Source organism: Melozone crissalis, unplaced genomic scaffold (assembly GCF_028551555.1).
Source record: "Melozone crissalis strain CALT ecotype California unplaced genomic scaffold, PUWL_Pcris_2 ptg000013l_1, whole genome shotgun sequence".
NCBI classification, from domain to species: Eukaryota; Metazoa; Chordata; class Aves; order Passeriformes; family Passerellidae; genus Melozone; species Melozone crissalis.
The window spans coordinates 46,040,950-46,061,796 of record NW_026535791.1 but is presented as its reverse complement, the minus strand read 5'-3'; the positions used below and the strand labels follow the sequence as shown (position 1 = coordinate 46,061,796).

The 20,847-nt window shown below is 39.3% G+C and overlaps 2 protein-coding genes across 2 annotated transcripts in view; both read right to left on the bottom strand.

Moving 5' to 3' along the window:
- IL18RAP (interleukin 18 receptor accessory protein) overlaps positions 1 to 1,638 on the bottom strand; it is a 31,134-nt gene extending 29,496 nt beyond the window's left edge. The window contains exons 1-3 of the mRNA XM_054271869.1: positions 1,504 to 1,638; positions 1,190 to 1,323; positions 244 to 405 (exon numbers count right to left, since the gene is read on the bottom strand). Of these exons, the coding sequence (XP_054127844.1) occupies positions 244 to 405; positions 1,190 to 1,323; positions 1,504 to 1,616 (409 nt within the window). The 5' untranslated portion in view covers positions 1,617 to 1,638. The remainder of the gene's footprint in view (positions 1 to 243; positions 406 to 1,189; positions 1,324 to 1,503) is intronic.
- Positions 1,639 to 2,961: 1,323 nt separating this feature from the next.
- LOC128934605 (interleukin-18 receptor 1-like) lies at positions 2,962 to 15,029 on the bottom strand. The gene is made up of 7 exons (XM_054272327.1): positions 14,919 to 15,029; positions 12,219 to 12,338; positions 10,941 to 11,181; positions 5,486 to 5,663; positions 4,428 to 4,581; positions 3,814 to 3,876; positions 2,962 to 3,092 (listed from the first exon to the last, which is right to left on the bottom strand). Exons 1-7 carry the CDS (start codon positions 15,010 to 15,012, stop codon positions 2,962 to 2,964), a joined length of 981 nt encoding a protein of 326 aa, XP_054128302.1. The 5' UTR covers positions 15,013 to 15,029.
- Between the last annotated feature and the right edge of the window lie 5,818 nt (positions 15,030 to 20,847).

The following is a 20,847-nucleotide window of genomic DNA, read 5'->3' as shown; positions in this document are numbered from 1 at the left end:
TGCCTTCTCCAGAGGCAGCTTTTTCACTGTGTTTACCTGCTGCCAGTACCACACACATACAACAAACACACGTTAGCACCTGACCATCAAGTTCTCTTTTATATATTCTTTGTTTTTTCTCACACCTCTCCTGGATTTAAGAATTTTTTTTATCTTCCTCAAAGCTGATTACTTCATAGAACCTGCCAGAAAATATTTTTCATCAATATGCTTATTTCAATGTCAGCATTAGCAAAGTCATACCTCCAGCAGTATCATCTCTCCTGCAAATATTTCTGTAAAATAGAACGAAGTCAACCCTAAACATCACTAACACAAACACCACAGCTATGGCAACAAATGGAAATAGCAGAGCCAGGACCATTCCTGTGGTAAATACATGCACTGGTAAGTCTTGGATCTTCCCTGTAAGAGAGAAAAAAAGCAAATTACAGCCTTAACAAAGAGTATTATTTAACAAGATTACAGTATCAAATACTGATGGCACCTAAATATCACCTCAAAAAAACACCATGTTGATCCTTTCCTGCTAATATTTCAGGCGCATATGCATGCCACACTAAGATAGAGAGAAACTAGAAAACATGTTTTACTGCAAAAACAGGAGAAACAATCTGGGACACAATCACCTACAGTTCCTTTGTGTGTGTGCAGGGTATGTGAGATCAAGACTGACATTACAGATCCTCACACATGTGAGGATCCCAAAATGATGGTCACTCACTTCTGCGAAGAGTTTCCTTCAGGTATTTTATAATTTCTTCTCATTATCTACCTTTCACCCCTCTCTCAGTCCCATCCATAAGCCCTTAATGTCCCATTTAATCTCTTTGGCCAAGATTCTTTTGCTTTTTTTTCTCTAGTCTCTTTCATGCCTTTCTTCATTATCATCATCATCATCATCATTAATCTTTGAGAGTTTTAGTTCCAAAAACAGATTTTTAACACTTAAATCTTTGTGAAGTTTTTATGAAGACATTCTCAAGACATGCTCATTGTAGTCTGTATTTCTTTTGCTTTGCACTCCTCCTGTCCCTGTCTGAGAGCAGGAGGAGTCACCCAGGGGTTGTTAGGTCCAGCATTAGGTGTGTGAGGGCCTTCATAAGCAGACAGTATTTGGAGCAGTGTTTTGAAATGCCCTCAGGATTGAGAAGACTGATTAATAAATTATTTCTAGTTTATGCCATACCTTTCTTCAGTTTTACTATTTTCATCTGTGTGGTTTCATCAGCTTGCAACCTGCAGGTGAAATTATGATGCATGTCCTCATCTCTTACTTTTTTAATCCGTAGTAGCCTTGTGATATAGAATTTGTTTCCCAACCTGCAACAAGGAATGGCGTTAGCAACACTATCTGTGCAAAAACCTAAAATCACCTGAGAGGCAGACTTTGAGGAAAAGTTTCTAGAGAAAACCCTCAGGATGTGTTTTTTACTGAATTTGCAGTTCCACAAAGTGAAGGACATTATCACATACTAAATGCAGTATTTTCAGGAAACCTACTGTAGTGTTTTGAGTTCTTCTTCACATATTGGAGGTTCATTCTCAGGGATACCTGTGCATTGTTCTGGAAACGTTTGGTTAATTAACCAGTAGAGGCTGGCATCTTCTTGCATATAATCACCCAAGGAACCTGTACAATTGAATATCTCTTCTTTACCTACAGAAAAAAGCATAACATGGGAAGATTTAGTGAGAAGTAGTATCCATTTACACAGTGCAGTAAAGTGTCAGCTTTCCAGGAAACATATCTTATAAGCTGTGCTCCCTTCTAAATTTTGTAGCCCCTGCTCAATGTTTTATAGGTGTTACACCTGCACTGGTGATGGCCTCATGCACTGCAGCAGAGTGACAATCATCCATTGCTTTCTTTGAGATAAATCATCAAAGCCAGGTGGGTTTAAATAGACCTGAGAATTTCAGGCTTTCGAGACCTAAAGGGAATTGGACGTGATGATCTTTATGAGTCCCTTCTACTTGAGATATTCCATGATTCTATAAACCAGACTGTCTTCTGCAGTCTGAGAGCAGAAAAGGAAAACCTATCACCAGTGTTCCAGGGCCAGGTAAAAGTAAGTAACTGGTAAGGGGAATTACAGCCAACTAATTGTAATAGGGAAACTAAAAATGACTACTGAACAAAACCAAAGCACCTGCTGAACATGCACAGAACAAATTCTTATCTCAGTATCACCTCTGGAAATGCCTGAATACTCGAACAAGTAATTTAATTAGTCAGCTACTTGTCCCACTTCAAAGCACTAAGTGTAACTGACAGGAACCACCCCATAAAGCTCCAATAGTTTTAAGAAATTGCAGAACTAAGAGGACAACTGTAGACTTGGAAAAAATAAGGGCAGAGGACTGCAGCTCTGGAGTGTGAGATTTTTTAAACCCTGTCAAGGGAAGCTTGACGTGAAGCTAGCTGCAACCACAGTTTCTAGGCTATTGCAGCATCGTTTCTAGGGAGCACATCCAGAATGCTCTTTATTAAGCCAGGAAAAATGCATGTTATTCCTTCTTCAGACCATCATGCACAAACACTTTCCAGTAAGCAATTACCCAGCAATTCTCTAAGAGCACACAAAGCTTCTCAAGACTTATCAGATACTTCTAGAACCTTCAAAGCATGATCCAGCTGAAAAACTGGCCATCATAGATTCAGACCTTAGAAATCCAAATTACAGTTGCACAGACCTGACCTAGTATCATTGGCCTTGCAACTCGAGCATTTCCACCATACACAACAGCTGTTTGGAGGCAAATATCATAGAACAAAGCAATGATAGATTTTAAAGATCATGGACCTGGCTCATCTTAAATTCCCTTCACTCTCCACCATGCCATCTGTCTCATCACTCAGCAGGAAGTTCAATGACCTTATCAAATGATCTTATCAAGGCAGATAAGGGATGGAAGACAGATAGTTCATAAGCATTTGATACCAAACCCTGCTGACTTCTAAGGGCTGGGACAAGCACAATAACGAGGAGGAAATGTGCAGGAAGGGCCTTCTGGGAGGTTGGAAGGCATGGGAAATGGACTTGCCAAGCAGTACTGATAGGAAGGAAGGAAAATTAGCATCTGAGGTCCTAGATGAGTAAATGAGATACAGGCATGAGCCACAGAGGGAGTAAAACTTGGAAAGGAAGGATGAGGAGAGGAGAGGAGAGGAGAGGAGAGGAGAGGAGAGGAGAAGAGAGGAGAGGAGAGGAGAGGAGAGGAGAGGAGAGGAGACTGGTAAATTTCTGTTTTAAAAAATTAATTACAGCCTCAATCACAAAATACTGGATCCTGTCCAAGACTGTGTGAAGCCTGCAGATGATTTTATCTAACCTACTTCCAGCTAGGTAAGGTCTCTTGACAATACAGAGGTACATGCACACATTGCCAGGACTGTCACACCTCACACTCCTCATTTCCCTGAAGAATAACATTCTCAACCACATCAGGTATCAGCAGGGCTACTCATTATGGCTGTTCACTGAGTAAACCATACATCTTTTACACATTCCTTCATGGGGTTTGCTATCTACAAAAGAAAGCCATGATGAGATGTTTTATCACCACCTTCTCTTGCAGGTTGTAGCAGCAGCCTCAGCTTCTGCCTCTGTGAAAGGTACATTCAGTGAACTTATGTATCAATCATGGAATACACTAGGCAAAGCATTACCAGATGTGAGGTTAGATCACATACTGGATGATGCACAGTTAGTTTGATTGCACTTATCTAGTCCATCAACCATAAAGAAATCAGAATAAAAGCATGTAGGTGGAGTAGCTACCTCAAAGATTTTTGTATTAATTTCATACCTATTTCTGTTTCAATTTCTTCATCACGTCCAACTATCTCCAAAGAGAAAGACTCTGGTGCATCTAAAACAGAAGTATTGTTATTGAAGTAATACCTCACTTATGTTCTTCCACAGTAAAAGTTACATAATTGCTCTATATGTAAAATTAATCACAAACATTTCATTCAATTCACAGAACAATATCTGGGTTATCTGGGTTCTGGTGTTACTGAGTAGCTTAAAACCCAGTATGTCTTGTTGATTTTTTCACACACACACACACACACATATATATATATATATATATATATATATATATATATATATATATATACAGAGTACAATTTGTAATAGTTGGAAAGGCTCTTGGGCAAAATTCTTAGCAAGTTGTATGACTTACTTAGAGCACCTATTTTGGAAAAAAAAAACTGCAGGGAAACCATACTAAAGACATTTTCCAAAACTGGTAATATCTCAACGTCCACTTTTTTACTTCTCAAATTATTCTGAAGTAGTTCAGATTACCAGACTTTATCCCCTGGTATATATTTATCAAACAAGAACTGCAATTTAAAATCTCCTTAGTAAAGTGAACCAAAAAGCATGCTTCAAAATTTTAGAAAGCTTTCTTACCTTCTTCTACTACAAGTTTAATTGTATTTGTGCTGTGGTATATCATTCCTTCATGACTGATTAGAATTTTACAGGTATATATCCCAGAGTCCTGTACTGTTAAGGCTCTAAAATGTAGTTCCCTCTCTGTTTCATGTTCGTAATTCTTACAGTCCTGCATCAATAAAACCAGAAAATACTATTCTGCAGCAAACATGCATTCAAAATATTAAAGAAATCAATTTTTTTTTTTTTTGGAAACAGTGTCACCATCACCTTTTCACTATCTCAATGACATGTGTCTGACCCAAAAGAGGTGCAGGCCCAATTTTCATTCAAGGTCACTTAAATGCAACATTTGAACATTTAACCCAATAGAAGTTGAGAACACTGCAATTGAGGAAAGCATAACAACCTGTGGCCCTGTCCATCAATGGTCCCATCCTCCCAGGCCCACAAAGACAAAAGAACAGGGCTGTGGCTCATTCTTGCCAGGCTGCTCCAGATGCCTGTACTAAATCAGTCAAAATCCCTTCCTGAAGCTGACTGGTCTTGGGGTGAACAGGGTCTGTTACTCCAACCAGGAGACCTGAGAGGAGTAAGGAGCACACCCCAAAGAGGTGAATTGCCAAAAATGAACAGAAGTGGATCTGTTACACACTGTTCAGAAACAGCAAAATTGAAAAGTTTGCAACTACTTTACAAGTACATGCCAACTGTAAAATAAAAATCTTGGCATCCCATTTAGCATCAGTACAATATCTGTATCAGCAAAGTAGCAGCTGGCAAAACCAGCTGCTGCCAAAATCAGCAAACAGACAGGCACATCAGATCTTTTATCATTCCAAACTACTAGCTTAATAACTTCTGAAACAGGTATTTTTTTTACACAAATTGGAAAGCAGACAAAAGCTTTGTTTGTGTATCTGTCTAAAGATTTTCCCCCTAATCCCATGAGAAATTAAGGCTTTACAATGTTTGTAGGTGTTTCTAAAAATTTGTTTGCAATTAATATTTCCTGCAATCAGATGTTTTGTTTCTACAGCTAATGATTTGAGTGACACTGTTTCAATAATTACCTTATACCATGTTATGCTGTCATTTTCATAGACAGACAAATCGCTGCATTTCAGTGAATGACCAGTTCCAGCACTTTTAATTTCTGTAGTTAAATGATTTTCATTGAAACAGCTACTTTTATTTCTTTCAAGTACATTCAGTGTCCACTTTTGAATTGTGACATTTTTTTTTCCATTGCTAAGAAAAAAAAAATTAGCAAAATCAGTTTCAGGAGCTTTCTAAAATAATGCAGCTTGGTGAGCTACAAAACACAAATAAATTCTCAAATACATCTGTTAGGTAAAAAGTACCTCTACAGTGAGCAAATTACTTTTATTTCCCTTTATCACTTTCCCACTCCCAAATTAGTGTAATTTCCTTTAACCAAACAGGTTACCTAAACTAAATGCACTATCACAAAGCATTTGACAATACAGTTATATCTATGGAACATGACAATATATGCTACATAGACCTGAAAAAGGATGCAACAATCTGTGACATCATCCATAGTTACGTGACAGCATCAAAGACTTTTGGACCTTGAATCAGCTGAAGATTTTGCAGGTTTAATTTCCTATGTGTTGCTAAGATTAAAAGCCATGACAGAAAAACATATTTGTAAAATTAGAAATAAAATGGTTCATATTTAGGTATCTACTAGCTTCTATCAATATATTCCTTGAAAGAATCAGATTATAGCTGTACTTTCACTGTTTGATATATCCAAATACATGACTACCAAGGGAAAGAAACCTGAAGAACTTTTATTTGGCAAAGGTAGAGCTTAAGAGAAAGCCATATGCTGCTGTCAGTTAGTGGGTGAGATTCTGTCAGTTAATGGGTGAGATTTTGCAATTAGTGCATAGAGCTCTCATTTGTTTTCTGAACAAGCAGGGCCTGACAAAGGAAAAGCAGCAATCACAGAGAACTTCCCTCCAGTGTCAGTCATGTCTTTGTAAATATGTTTGAATCTTCCTGCCTCCAAGAAAAGAAAAGTACATTTCTTCCAGAACTGCAACTAATCAAGAATTGTTTCAATGAGAAAGTCCAAGAGGACAAAGGAGTTGGAATGGAAAAGCATCCCTGATGAGTACAGCAGCTTAAACACCATTCTTGACATGTCTTTTGAGTGTACAAGATTCAGAAGAACTATTAGGACATCATTTTTATGATGAATTTAAACCAAGTCTTGGGTTGTTTCTTTTCTGCTTTTTAAGCTCCCGAAACAAATGTATTTATGTATCCTGCTCACCTTCTTTGCATTGTAGCCCTTTTTCAACCTACGCTGGTTCTCTACTCACTTGAGATGTTCATTACTCCTTAATTGACTCTTTAAACCAAAACATAGTGGTTTTGGTAAATGAGTTAACTATGCTGTCACAAACAGGAAAAGCCTTACCAAAGCTTTTCCATCAGAGACGAGCTCATGTGGGTATTCACGGTGGGTGGAGCTCTTCTCACCTATTCTTATTTACAAAACATCTTATTTACACATTTAAATCAGAGCTACTAATCACAGTCAGCAGTGGGACCACATCAGAAGTCACCCTGTTACAGTGCAGTTTGTTAGACCTATTATTCATATTTTGTTTAGGACAAGATCACCTGTGACCCAGAAAGGCCTTTCCCTCCCTGACAGTAAAGGTACCTAAGATATGTTCAGGTGTGGACATAAACATTAATTCCAATTAATTCCACTGAGTCTGTGTGTTTCTTTAGGCATCACTCTACTAATCTGAATACTGTCAAAGAATTAATTACAGATCTAGCCATGAAAAGCAAATTATTTTACTCTCTAGATTCAGCAGATAAAAGAAAAGGGTCCATAAAGCCACATGTTCTCCCCATCACTGTTACTCCACAGAGGATTTATTCTGTGACCCTACCTGGGGAAACCTCTCAAAATGGATCAAGATATTCTGCCTGATGAGCCAACCTCTGGCAAGGAAAATGCCCCTGGAAGGTATTAAAACCATACCAGTGCAAACAAAGATGAATTTTTTCATACATAGTTTCTAGTTTTCTGCCATATACCATGGTTTTCAACACACACACACAAAACCACATTTAGTTGTAACCATTTAGTTGGATTTTTTAAACTGCTAGTGTCTGAATTGCTATATATTTTTATCATTGTTTTGACTTGCTGAGAGTCCCCAGTGATATTCTGTCGGAACAAAACCGTTTCTGGTTTAACAGCTTTTCAACTCCCCCCCTCAACAAACCCCGCAAGAAGGAACAACAAAATCTTGCTTGACTCAGAAGATGATACAGGGAAGTGAAAGCCCTTAGAGAATATAAACCAAGCTTACTGGATACATAGCCAATTCTAAGTAATCCCTTGGCTATTTTACTGCAGCAAGCCAGTGTTATCTTGATATTGCAATTTTCTGCAGAAGCTGTCACTCTGCTTTCCAAACTACAGTATTAACTTTATATGTATGCTCCCATGGCTTTCAGTTGTTCTAAACATATTGAAAAATTGAGCAATATTTGGATTTTAAAATTTATCATGTGTTTATCATGGTTCTCTGCAGTTTTTTGGTTTTTTCTGGAGCCTCTAAGTTCTCTCAGTTTCAAGGTTACCAAAATAGAGCAACCTGATGACCTGCTTTTTTGTATTCTGTTTTTCTCTTTGACAACCACAGGATACAGGCTATAAAAAAAAACCCATAGAAAATTACAAATTTTTCCAAAGACCTGTGGCACAGTTTTTGCTGCTTACCACACTTACTCTAAGTTCAGTTTTTATTTTCAAGAATGTTGCTGAAGATGGACACAGTCAGGCCTATAGGTGATGTCCACTGATTCCTGAATTTTTATCCTAAGTCTAGTGTACTAACAAACACACATGAGCATGTCAACACACATACATGCACACTTCAGCTGTCTATGTATGTCTCAGCAGGACACATCTGGTTTAACTGTAAAACTTCTGATTTCTCTTTAAGAAAAAAAAAAAAAAAAGTGGTTACAACATAATAAACCATTGTTACATTACTTTCACCTCTTCCTTCTTACATACTGTCAGTTGTAACACATCAGAAAAAAAATTCTACATTTAATTAGTTTGCAAAAGCTGTCAACATGTTGTCTTCTTTTCTTGAAAATCTGCAGTATATGTAATTGTCACATTGTTCCCTGAAACTGCCTAAAGTTATAAGTATTATGAAAATTATTTCCCATGTAGCTTACAAACATCTAACTCTAAATTAAATAGTTAAAAATTAAAAATATAAATACAAATATACTTAGCATATCTTCTTTCAAAAGTAGAACTTCTAACCTACTATAAATACTCTGAAATTAAAGTAATTCCACTCAGTCATTCTTATTAAATCTTAAACAAGTTCAGTAGCCCACAAGAGCCCACAATTTTTCCCTACAGAAACTTCTAAAAGTCCACTGTCTCTGCAGTAAACAGTTTTTGCAATGACCTTCTGTATTTACTGAAATATAACTCATTTGATATGCCTGCCAATAGTGAGAACCATCATATAAACTAAGCCCAAGATCCCATTAAAATCCCATGAAAAAATCCCCTAATGCCTCTTGTTCCAGCAGTGAGACCTGTGAAGAGTTCCCACAGGAGGATTGCCAGATTCTGGCATCATTCTGATCCTAACAGAAAATGAGTGTTCATATGGGCCTAACAGAAAGCAATTTAAAAATTAAAAACAAAAAGAAAAAAGAAAAGAAAATATGTTTCAGAGTAAGAAATTTTCCCACAAAAATACTTTCTTTCAAAACTGATTTTTAAAATGTAGCATGTAACAGTTCCAGAAGACAAGACAAAAAAGAGAAAATCAAAACTCTCAATTCCAAATGAATACTTTGATGTAATCAAAACTTTTTTCTGACTTTCTCTCTAAAGCAAATGAGTAAATCAAGAAATTTCATACAAGATTCTGACATTTTTGTGTTTTCCAACAATTACTCATTTTTAAAAACTGTACTGCAATAGTTTTACTTCCGTTCTTTTCTTGTCATCTCCTTCTTCTCTGCGTGAGGCTGTTTCCTTTGGTTTTGACGTTTACATTTTTTCATAGAAATTTTGTAGAATTCTTGTGACTTACTGTGGGTTTACTGTCATTACCCCACGTCCTTAAAGTAATCAAAAACCATAATGATCATGAATTAAAGCTGAGGTTATCACAGCTCTCTTCTCTTTTGCCCTTTAATGAGTGTTTAGGACTCATGGCAGTCTCCTTCAGTAGCCTGGCAATTCAGGTATGACCTCCACCTACCTTTCCCCATGCCAAAATTAGTCAGTCTGCATTTTGTGACACTAATTAGGTGGCATTGGAGTGAGTTTTTAGAATTAATAGCTTTTTTGTGAAGTGCCCATACAGAAAACTGATCAACTCAACAAAAGAGCACAACAAACTAGACAGACTACCATATTCATCATCCCTAAACAAAATCCTCTTGAATTTAACAGAGATGAATGGAATTTTTCTCAATATTTAACCTACAATTAAAAATATTTTGCATTTCATATACTGTGAGTCAGTACTTTTTAAAATAATATCAGTAAGGAGATAACAGTAATGATACATGGAAGAATTTTTAAAAAAAAGTTTTCAGCTTCCAAATTGACTTGGAAGTTAACAATTGAAGTCTATTTTAGAACTGTAAACTATCAAACTTGAGATATTTCTGGAATAAAGTGGAGAGCATTTTTCAGTATCCACAGTCCCATCCCCTTTATAAACCTGCCTAGAACCTTAAAAGTATTACTTGGTGAACAGCACAAATCATTACATGCAAGATGATCTTCTTCAAATTAACCATTGCTTCGACTGTAAGTGCTGAATTATGGGTTAGTCATAAGAACTCAGCACTGCAAACCTTTGATTTAATCCCTTTAAAGGTGTTCCAATGAAAATTGCCACCAAATAATGGAGGCCCATTCTCATTTCTCCTTTTAACCCATGGTGTTCTATAGCAGTAAGAAATCAAATCCAATTATTTCATTTGTTCTTTGAATGGCTCCATGCAGGCAAAGGTTCGCACAGAAAGCAGAATTCAGCTATGCTATGTTTAATCTTTACTGTACAGTTAGATGATTTGGCAAGCCTCATAGCATGAGATCCACTCAACACAGCAAGAAAGAACAAATCTGGGGAAGAAGACAAGCAAACGTTTCCTTTTTCTTGACAATGGGCAGAAGGGTTGCCTGACATTCATTTTTCTTAGGTAATTAATCACAAGCCAGCAAAAATGTTACCTGCCTTATCAAAAGGTTTACAGAACATTTAAAAGGCTGAAACTCCTTATAGATATTTGTAAATATTGCAGGTCTACTTTGATAGTTATTGTGAAATGAAGTGGGACATGACACTGCAGTTAGAGCAGTTCCCCAAGCCCCTTTTATATGGATGCCACTAGCTATAGAAAACAAGACAAAGAAATTATCTTCATCATAGACATGCACAGGCAAGACATTCACCCAGTGTGTTGTGTACCCACCTGTGAATGACAGAGTAATTCCCAGAGTCACTGAGTTCAGCTGGCCAAAACTCCAGAAAATTCATTTGCGTAACAATTCTGCGTGTTTCCTTTATCACTTGCTGCTTGCCAGCACTTTCTTTGTACCAGTTTATTGTATATGATTCTTCCTGACAATGTTCTTGCCTTGACTCAAGATAACAAAGGAAAAAATATTCCCCTTCTAGAATATCAATGGAGGCACGAAGGGGACACAGCTTCTCTTCAGAGAAGGGGAGAAAGGGGAAAAAATACATTAGGAAGTCATTATTTTATTATTTCAGAAAATTACATTAGCCTGACTTTAAATTGATTTGCTTGCTGATGGCTTTTTATAAAAAGACTTCTTTCAGCAAAATGGTTTGGCAGCATTTATTTATTTATTCCTGCAATATTAGCTAAAAAACTCAGCCTTTTCCAAGCCTTTATTCTATCTTACCAAAGCAACACCAGGAGAAAAGGACTGAAAATAGAAGGGCATTTCCCTATCTCTATGATTCTTTCACATGAGTTCCACAGTGTCAGAGTTACATTGGCTCAAAAGGCAGAATCTGGCCCCACTGTACATTAAAGCAGCTGCCACAAATGGAAGAGGAGAAGAGAAATTCTTCACATATGGTTTGACTTGACAAACATGTTTGAGATAAAAGCACAGATCCTATAAATTAACATTTGCATTTCCTTATCTTCTTAATTAAAACTGAATAATTATGTAGATATATTTCTGAAAAACTTCAGATATCTTTGGAAAACTGCCTTGGAATGAGATTATGTGTGTAAAATTTAGTTTTCAAGTCTGCCTTTCCAAACAAATTTGCCAAATTTACTTTTGCATACAGAAGTTATTAAAAGTACGGAAAAGGAACCATGATCAAGGATTAAGAGTCAAAAATAAAATCAGACTTCAGGCTCTCTTTCTCCTGAGGTTCTCAGAGATTATTGTTGTTTAGCAACTATTGTGACCACACTTCTGAATGGCACAAAAAGAAGCAGATTCTTTCTCTTGTTTGCCATATCTCTTCATACAGTTATGGCCACATGCATCATCAGGTTTCTCCAGGTAGCATCCTTGCTTTTTCATTTCATAATTTTGGTGTTTAGGACCAAATTTCCCAAGTCTGGAGCTGGGCTGTAATTGCCAAACCTTGGCAATTACAAGGTTTAGCTGCAAAAAACAAAACTTGTCCTACTCCAAGCAACTGTCAAGAAGCTGGCACATATTTTGAATGTTCTATTATTGAATTGAAGACTTTTACTTACCAGGGGCAGATTCCATGATCAACGTTACTAAAAAAATCATCAGAATCATTTTCTTGAGTTGCTTCTCACTTCTTCTCCACAAAAAAAAGAAACTGAATTGCTCTTGCTTGTTCTGAAAGCCTATTAAAAAAAAAAAAAAACCAAGATTCACAGTTCACCAGAAGTCCAGTGAAACAGATTCCTTTGAGCATGTGAGCAGTGTAACTATTGCCTGCTGCTGAAGAGGGCTTTCCAAATGGGAAGCTACATATTTTTATCATAACAGATATTTTCATACATCAGGTAATATATCTAGATTTTTCTTTGCAATTTCATTTCAAATTCAGAAAGCACTGCAGGATTTCCTTGTACCCTTTTCTTATTTCATGGATGCATTTTGCAGTATTATAAGAGCACTCAAATCCTGAGCCAGCAGATACCTACCACAGGACAGGACAGGACAGTACTTTTTTCTCCACAAAGAGAATAAACTTGCAAGACTGGACCTTGTAGAAACAGCCACTGGAAACTTCCCTTGCCTTCAATGAGAACAGCACAATGGTGTAGATTGGATATGTTGATGGCTAACTTTGAGCCTGTTGCAAAGCAATGGGACATGAAATTTCTTTCACAATTTGGTCTGTGGGGGCAATAAGCTCCTACTGAGAGTGCTAACATTTCCACTGAGGGGGAGGACAAGAAGCAGCCTATATTCACTTGCTTCATGTGCAGTCAACTGATGTCAAAGGCAAGTGAAAACCACCACTAAAACTGGCTTGGGGCATATTCTGAGGTTCCTCAGAACAGCAGGTACCAAAGACAGAGCTGCTCCTGAGACTCAGCCTCTGTTTTGCTTACAAAACAGACAGGTGAGATACACAATCAGCTTAGTTCAACCCCTGAATCCAAAACAGATAACCTTGCTTAGTGTGACCCAAACATGGATGGATAGATGAGACAAAAGCACATGAGATGCATTTCAGAAATCCGGGAGATCTGCTAAAAACTCTCATGAGCATTCCATTTCTTTTTTATCAGGTAAACTGTTGCAATTTGAGAAAACACAAACTTTAAGAGACTGCCCTAAGATTTAGAGTCAGAAAGTTCCTGTGACCTGAAGAGCCTGGAGGCAGGAGGCTACAGCATTTCCAGCAGTATGCAGGACACCAAACTGGGTAGCTGCTCTCCCTCTCCTGTGCTTCTTCTCTGTTCTTTAGAAGTGTGCCATCATCCCTTAAAGCACTGCAAGGAGATGAAGGAAGTGTTTCACATCCCTTTTTTAGACAGCCTGGTAGGCAGATCCAGATTTAGAAAGCTAAAAGAATCTGGATGGGGAATACTGCAACGCACAATTTCAGTTCCTTATTACACATGGAGATTCAAGCTCCTACACTTCATAAGGAAGGAAGGGCGTCTCTCTTTAAATTCTTGAATTTTGTTTTCCTTTTCTATCCTATCACATTCAGAAGAAATATAGCTGTTAGTGACTACAAGACTATGATCCACTACATAAAGATAGAATCATTTAACACCAGATCTTTAATTCTAAATCCACTTATTTTTTGGTATATCACATCAGCACACAGTAGGCTGGTTGAATGCATGCAACTTAATGGAAGTGACTTAGTAATGACCAGGTTTGAGATTCATGACTATGAAAAATCAAGACACAAGACCTCAGTCTTACTCTCTCATTGCTGTTGAACCTGATCAATTTGTCTGAAATTGTTCTACTGTAGGCTAAAAGATTTGAGCTATACAGTTTGAGTACTCTTCACTGAAAAGTTAGGAGGGGGCCAAAAAGGTAAAAAAAAGAAAAGAGCTTTTAGTGAAAGTCAGCTAATCCAGAGAGAATCTTTGAGAAACAGAATAAGATTTTTGATTTTCAGAAAAAAATTGAGACATTTTAAAGTAAAAGCAAAGATTCTCTACCTAATAAAGGAGTACAGAAATACTAATGGGCAAAATTCTAAGGTAATAGATGGAAATGACAGTTTCAATGAAAATTGATTAAATTACAAGTTGTCTATAAGGCTCAAAGTGACAACAGCTTTAAGCATTTTTTTATGTTTTATACATGTTTAAAATGAATGATGGAGTTTTAATAATAAAATATGGTTCTTAAAAATACTTGTGCCACTGTGACACCAAAAAAAAGTTTCAAACAAACCAAATGTTTAAATTCTGTAAATTGGATTACCAATGTCTCATTAATTAGAAAATCATGCACCATTAAAATTATTCCCCACTTTTCAAGAATCACCAGAAGATTTTTGAATGAAATTGGGCCAATACATAGAAGTGATTGATCCTCAATTTTGGACAAGTAACTAATTTTGATCAACACTTTTGGAAAACTCAATTTGGTCCTGAAGGGTTGTCACTTCCTTTTAAAAAAAAACCACAACAGGTTCTTCTGAACATGGGACTGTTCCAAACATCATCTTGGGATCAAGGAAGGAAAGCATTAGTCTTTCCTCTTTAAGAACAGCTTCTTATAGAATTTAAACAGATTTTATATTAGTATTATAATGATTTTATGTAAGTATTACCACACAGTGCCATAATTTACGCAGCATTGATGAAGAAAACAAAAATATTTAGCAAACAGTTGTCTTAACCATACTAGATTCAAGCAGCATTCTGCCAGGATTGCAATTTCTTGGTAAAAATGAAAATCTGTCTTAATTTCAAAGAACATAAGCAAAGCTGTTTACTTACTATGCAAGTCTTGACAGGTGGAAAGTGGATAGACAGGGAGTCTTCCAAACTCCAGAGAGTTGCAATTTGAACTTACAACTCTTCTGAATCTCATTCATCACTGAAACAGAGTTGTTTCTCTCAGCAAGTGATTCAATGCATAGATATTTCAGTTTGAAAAACCTTCTGAAAAGGAAAAAGAGAACTGTTGATTGCAGGAAGGAAAATGGAAAAGGGAGAAATTCATTTCTGCTAGCATTAATGAGTAGTTAATAGCAAGTCGTTAATATTAATATTTTTTTAATAAGGCATTTGAGAGGTGATACACAAATGTTTTAGGCATAATCTTTTGCTCCTACCACCTACAACAGTGCTGAGGGAGCCCATCCTCTTCCAAAGCCACCCAGGTGTGGGAAAAAGGGCTGCAGACGGTGCAGAGACAGCGACAGGGGCTGTGTGCTGAAATAAGCCTTTTTCAGGAGCTAAACTGTTTATGACAGCTGGGTAATAAGAAAAAATACAGTGTATGCCCCAGACAGAGGTGTCCAAGAGAGGTGACTCTGGGGAGCGCCGGACAGCGCCATGGACAGGAAAGCACAGCTGGCTGGGAGAGGGAGAGGGATGGAGATGGACAGGGATAGGGACAGGCAGGGCTGGGGATGGGCAGGGATGGGACGGGCAGGGATGGGACAGGCAGAGTTGGGGACGGGCAGGGCTGGGGACGGGCAGGGATGGGACGGGCAGGGATGGGACGGGCAGAGCTGGGGACGGGCAGGGCTGGGGACGGGCAGGGATGGGACGGGCAGGGATGGGACAGGCAGAGCTGGGGACGGGCAGGGATGGGACGGGCAGGGATGGGACAGGCAGAGCCGGGGACGGGCAGGGATGGGGACAGGCAGAGCTGGGGACAGGCAGGGATGGGGACGGGCAGGGATGGGGACGGGCAGGGATGGGACGGGCAGGGATGGGACGGGCAGAGCTGGGGACGGGAAGGGCTGGGGACGGGCAGGGCTGGGGACGGGCAGGGATGGGACGGGCAGGGATGGGACAGGCAGAGCCGGGGACGGGCAGGGCTGGGGACGGGCAGGGATGGGACGGGCAGGGATGGGACAGGCAGAGCCGGGGACGGGCAGGGATGGGGACAGGCAGAGCTGGGGACGGGCAGGGATGGGGACGGGCAGGGATGGGGACAGGCAGGGATGGGACAGGCAGAGCCGGGGACGGGCAGGGTGCCCCGGAGCGGTCTCCGGTCGGCGAGAGCGGCTCCCCGCACACCCGCCGGGATGGATGCCGTGAGCGGGGCGGGCGCTCGGCTCCTCCGAGCGAGGGGTAGTGAGGTGTCCGCGCCCAGCCTTGGCCTCCCCGTCCCGCTGCCCTACCTGGCTGCGGCGTGGCCGGGCGGAGCGGTGCCAGCCGGGCCCCGCGCACCCCGAGCGCGCCCCGCCGGCACAGCGAGCGATGCTCGGCTTTTTTAGCGGGCGGAGAGGGGTGGGTGTGTGCGCCTCTGCCCTCTCACAACCTTTCAGGGGAAGAAAAGGCGTAAGGAGGTGATGCCTTCCGCTGTCTTGGGCCGAAACGCCTCTTCCTCCGCTTTTCCGCGGAACGCACATTGTAGGAGCGTGCTGGAGGCAGGACGGAGTGCTAGGAACGAATGTATTGGGCTGAGTATACCAAGTTTTGCCTCTGCTACAGCTTCCTCCCCATCCCGCTGCCTGGTTTGAGAATGAGGATGTGCAAAGAGCTAACACTGAAAGGCTGATATCCTGCAAAGACATCAAAAGACACACACACACACACACACAAAAAAAAAAAAGTTCTTGTGTAGTTCTTAAGTTCTTCAGTTCTCATAAGTTTTTATGACAATATCCTCTTTAAAGGGAGAATAATGGAAACTTTCAGGACATTAAACATTTTGTAGCTCCATTGCTGCACTGTGAGTGTATGTATTAACGTCTAAATAAGCCATCATGCCATTAGTTGAGTTTGCTGTTAGCCAAATGTTGGTATATTGGAACTGTGGTTCAATCAGGGGTTTCTGAGAGACATATTTCTTGTTTGAGTCCTGTTCCTAAGTAAATGCATGCTTGCTGTTGTTAATTCCATGAATGCTTTATCTGCTAAGCACTGTGCAATGATTCACTGTACTTCTAAATAAAGTTAGTTCGATAACATCAGGAAAAAAATCATTCCCTCAGGAATCCTTTTATTTGCATATCACCCTTTTCATCTTCAGAAATTTGTTTGGTGACAGCTACATTTTGGGGTTTTTACCCAGGACAGCTGCTGGTGCAAAAGTTCCCAATTTCAACGGGAGGGGCCAGTTTGGAGGTAAAACCAGCAGGCTACACTTAAAAGGAGGGAGGGATTACACAGGGCTGGCTTTCGTGCATATTTTTCATTGCAGAAGAGAAGAAACCCTGGAGTATATTACTGTCTAATCTTGTTTGTTTTCCTCATCACAGAATGAAGCATATGTCTATAACAATTAGACCTTTGCATAATGGAAATCAGTACAACTCCAGGAGAGTGAGCTAAGGATCTAACTAAATATAACTGCTTTAAAAATGTGTAGAAGATACTTTGCAGTGCTTTTGGTTTTATGACTTAGTACCTGATTTCAAAACCTAAAAGAAAGCAGATATCATAAAGATGATAATGATTTTAAATGACAGTCTGGAAACTATTTAGCAGCCAGCAAAAAAATGGTAAAGTAAAATGTCATCAGCTTCTTACTTTCACAGACTGTCTTCATAGTTACAGTTTGGAAACTTCTTTTTCTGACTCAGTCTTTTACAGCAATATTTTCCATGAGCTTCTCTCACATTTATTTGCTTTCATATTCTTTTGAAATACTCTCAAGTTTCGAGATTTAATCTGCATTGCAGAAAATGCTGTGTTCAATTGGTCCTTTCAACTAATGTCATAGTCATACATGAACATAAGTGAAAGGAGAGTAAACTTTACACTTTTTAGTTCTCTGACTAATGCAATTTTAATGGAGAATTCATAGTGTGATAATAGATATGTAACTTGACTAAAAATACTTACATCTCAGATGTTAATTTTGAAAATGTCATGATGAACACCAAAGTTTGCACTCAGATTGGAAAACAGATTTTTGAATGAAGCTCTGATGACCTGACCAGTTGAGAATCAGTTAGAGAAGACCAGTTATTTCACAGTTTTCACATCTTCCTTTCCATCCAACATAAGCTATATAGAGGTGCTAACTGAAAAAAACTGAAATTATTTCCATCATAAATTGCAACACATCCAACTCCTGTAACCATAGTTTAAACTTGTTTGCTCTTAGGTGGCAATAGTCCTTCTTAAACTTCACCTATTATCTCTATATACAAGTTATATTAATTCTTAGCACATGTTAAGTCATGTTCAATACTTTTTCAGCATTTTCTTCCCCTGATGTCAAAAAAGCAGGTTACGAACTGATAATGTGTCTGTTAGAGCCTCTTATGTTTCTCGGAAATTTTAAAATACAGAAGTTGGACACTTTGAAGTGTTCCCCCACATCACAGCATCACAGGATAATTCAGGTTTGAAGGGACCTCTGGGAGTCCTCAGGTCCAGCCCCTCTCCAGGGTGCACACAAACAAGACCTGAACACTTACAAGGACGGGGATTCCACAGCTTCTCTGGGCACCTGTTCCAGCTTTGGAATATGCATATGGTGAAATTTTTTCTAATATGTAATATAAATTTCCTACGTTCTAATTAGTCACAGTTACTTTTTTGTCCCATTTCTGGGCTCATTTGAGAAGAGTCTGATTCCATCCATTCTCTCTCTGTCTTTCCATTAGATTATTGTAGGTAGAAACAGGGACACTTGTCCTCTCCCTGTGTGATCTGTGCTCTTGGTGATCTTCCCCTGGACTTCAATATGTCAGTACCTCACTTGTGCTGAGGAGCCCAAACCTTGACATAGTGCCCTAGAGATGATCTCACAAAGGCTGCGTTCGGGGGAATAATCACCTTCCACAACTACATTTTTATTAGTAAGGTGCAGGGTGCTGTTGGTCATCTTGGTCACAAGGACGCACTGCTGAATTGTGTTCACTTTAGTGTCAACCAGGACATCCAGTCTATTTCTGCAAAGCTATTTTGCATTAAGTTGACCTCCAGGCTGCGTTGCTGAATGGGTTTGTTCCATCTCAGCACTTTGCCCATGCCTTGGGTTGAACTTTGTGGGTTTCCCATCAGTCCATTTCTTCAGCCTGTTGCTGTCTAAAACAGCAGCCCTGTGTTCCAGTGGGTCAGCTATCCCTCCCCAGTTTGATTTTCTGTCTGAAAATTCATTGGTTGTGCATTCTGTCCCATTGTCAAGGTCATCAATAAGGATGCTAAACATTCCTGGTGCTGATATCACTCCCTGAGGGACACCTCTAGTGATTAGCTGTGAGGGGGTTTGTATGCTGGTCACAACCTGTTAGTCCCAGGTCCCTCAGGTCCCACTGTTTTTCTGATCACTTTTGTGGATCTGTCTGTCTAGCAGAGATTGTGTCAAGGACCTGGCTTTCTACAAGATATACAGTATCCAGCATCTGAAACACAGCTGGATATGCATGATTAGTGCCTAAAACACTGTAGTTTTTCAGCCCTTTAAAGAGTAAGGAACATACAGTTGTACATTCAATTTAATATACTATCGATTTTACACATCGTCTTTCAAACAGGCTTTGTCCAATGCTCTATTAATACTGCCTAACAAATAATGGCTTGCTAAGAAAACTCTTGAAAACTTCTAAAACCTTCTTTAAGTGGTAAGTCTCTTGAGCTTCACAACCATGTGAGCTGCAGGAACATCAAATCTCAATCCTATTGGATTTCCAGCTGGTCAGAATCTCTGGGTGCCTGTTCACCCACGAGAGGGCAGGATGACTCTGCTCTATTAAGAAGTGAAAGTCAATCTGCTCTCCAGAGTCCCTTGAGGTGCCAAAACCACAGAAGTGCAGAGTAGAAACCAAAGAACATTAAAACTCTTTGTGGACAATATAATTCAGCAACTAAATTGCCTTGGTGCTGTTTAATTTAAGCTGAAGGCATCCAAACTGAATCTTCTATAAGCTCTCTATGTTTATTCCTATGTTATTATTTCTATGTTTATTTATTCCTATGTTGAAAGAATATTTTTTTTTTTTTTGAGGGGGTGGGGGGGACAGGGCAGACTGCCATTCTGTTATTCCATGAAAGCAGACTTCTTAGTGTACAAAAAGCCAATTTTAATTTTAAAAAAAAGAAAGTTTTTGAAAATCTAGGTTGTTTGTAAGTTGCATATCATAGAACGATTGAGGATGGAAGACACCTCTGGAAGTCATTTAGTCAACCCCCATGCTTAAGATTGTCCAAAATCAAGCCCTGGAGGTTTTTTAGTATCTCCCAGGTTGGAGACTCACAACTTCCCTTGGTAACTTGTGCCACTGCTGGGTCACTCTCACCACAAAACAAACAAAAAAAACAAACCTTTCTGATGTTCAGAGGGAACCTCCTGTTTTTAGGTTTTCACGCCTTGTCTCTGGTCCTGTCACTGGGCATCACTGAGATGAGCCTGACTCCCTCTTGTTTGTACCCTCCCTTCAGTGAGGGACCTCACCAGGCTGAAGAGTCCCAGCTCTCTCTTCCTATGAGAGATGCTCCAATCCTTTCACCAACCCCATGGCCCTTTGCTGTGCTCACTCCACAATGTCCCTGTCTCTCTCCTACTGAGGAGCCCAGAATGAAACGCAGGATTCCTGATGTGCCTTCAGTAGTGCTGATATTTTAATGATGCTGTAAAAGTATTCCACAGTTCTTTTTGTGTTTTTTTTCTAACATTACAAATATGATAACATCTCTAGAATATACCCATTTTAATGCATATCTCATATTTTTTTACTAAAAAGTAAGGAATAACAAAAAATCTGTGACAACTGCTGTATTTTTTAGTCATAATTAT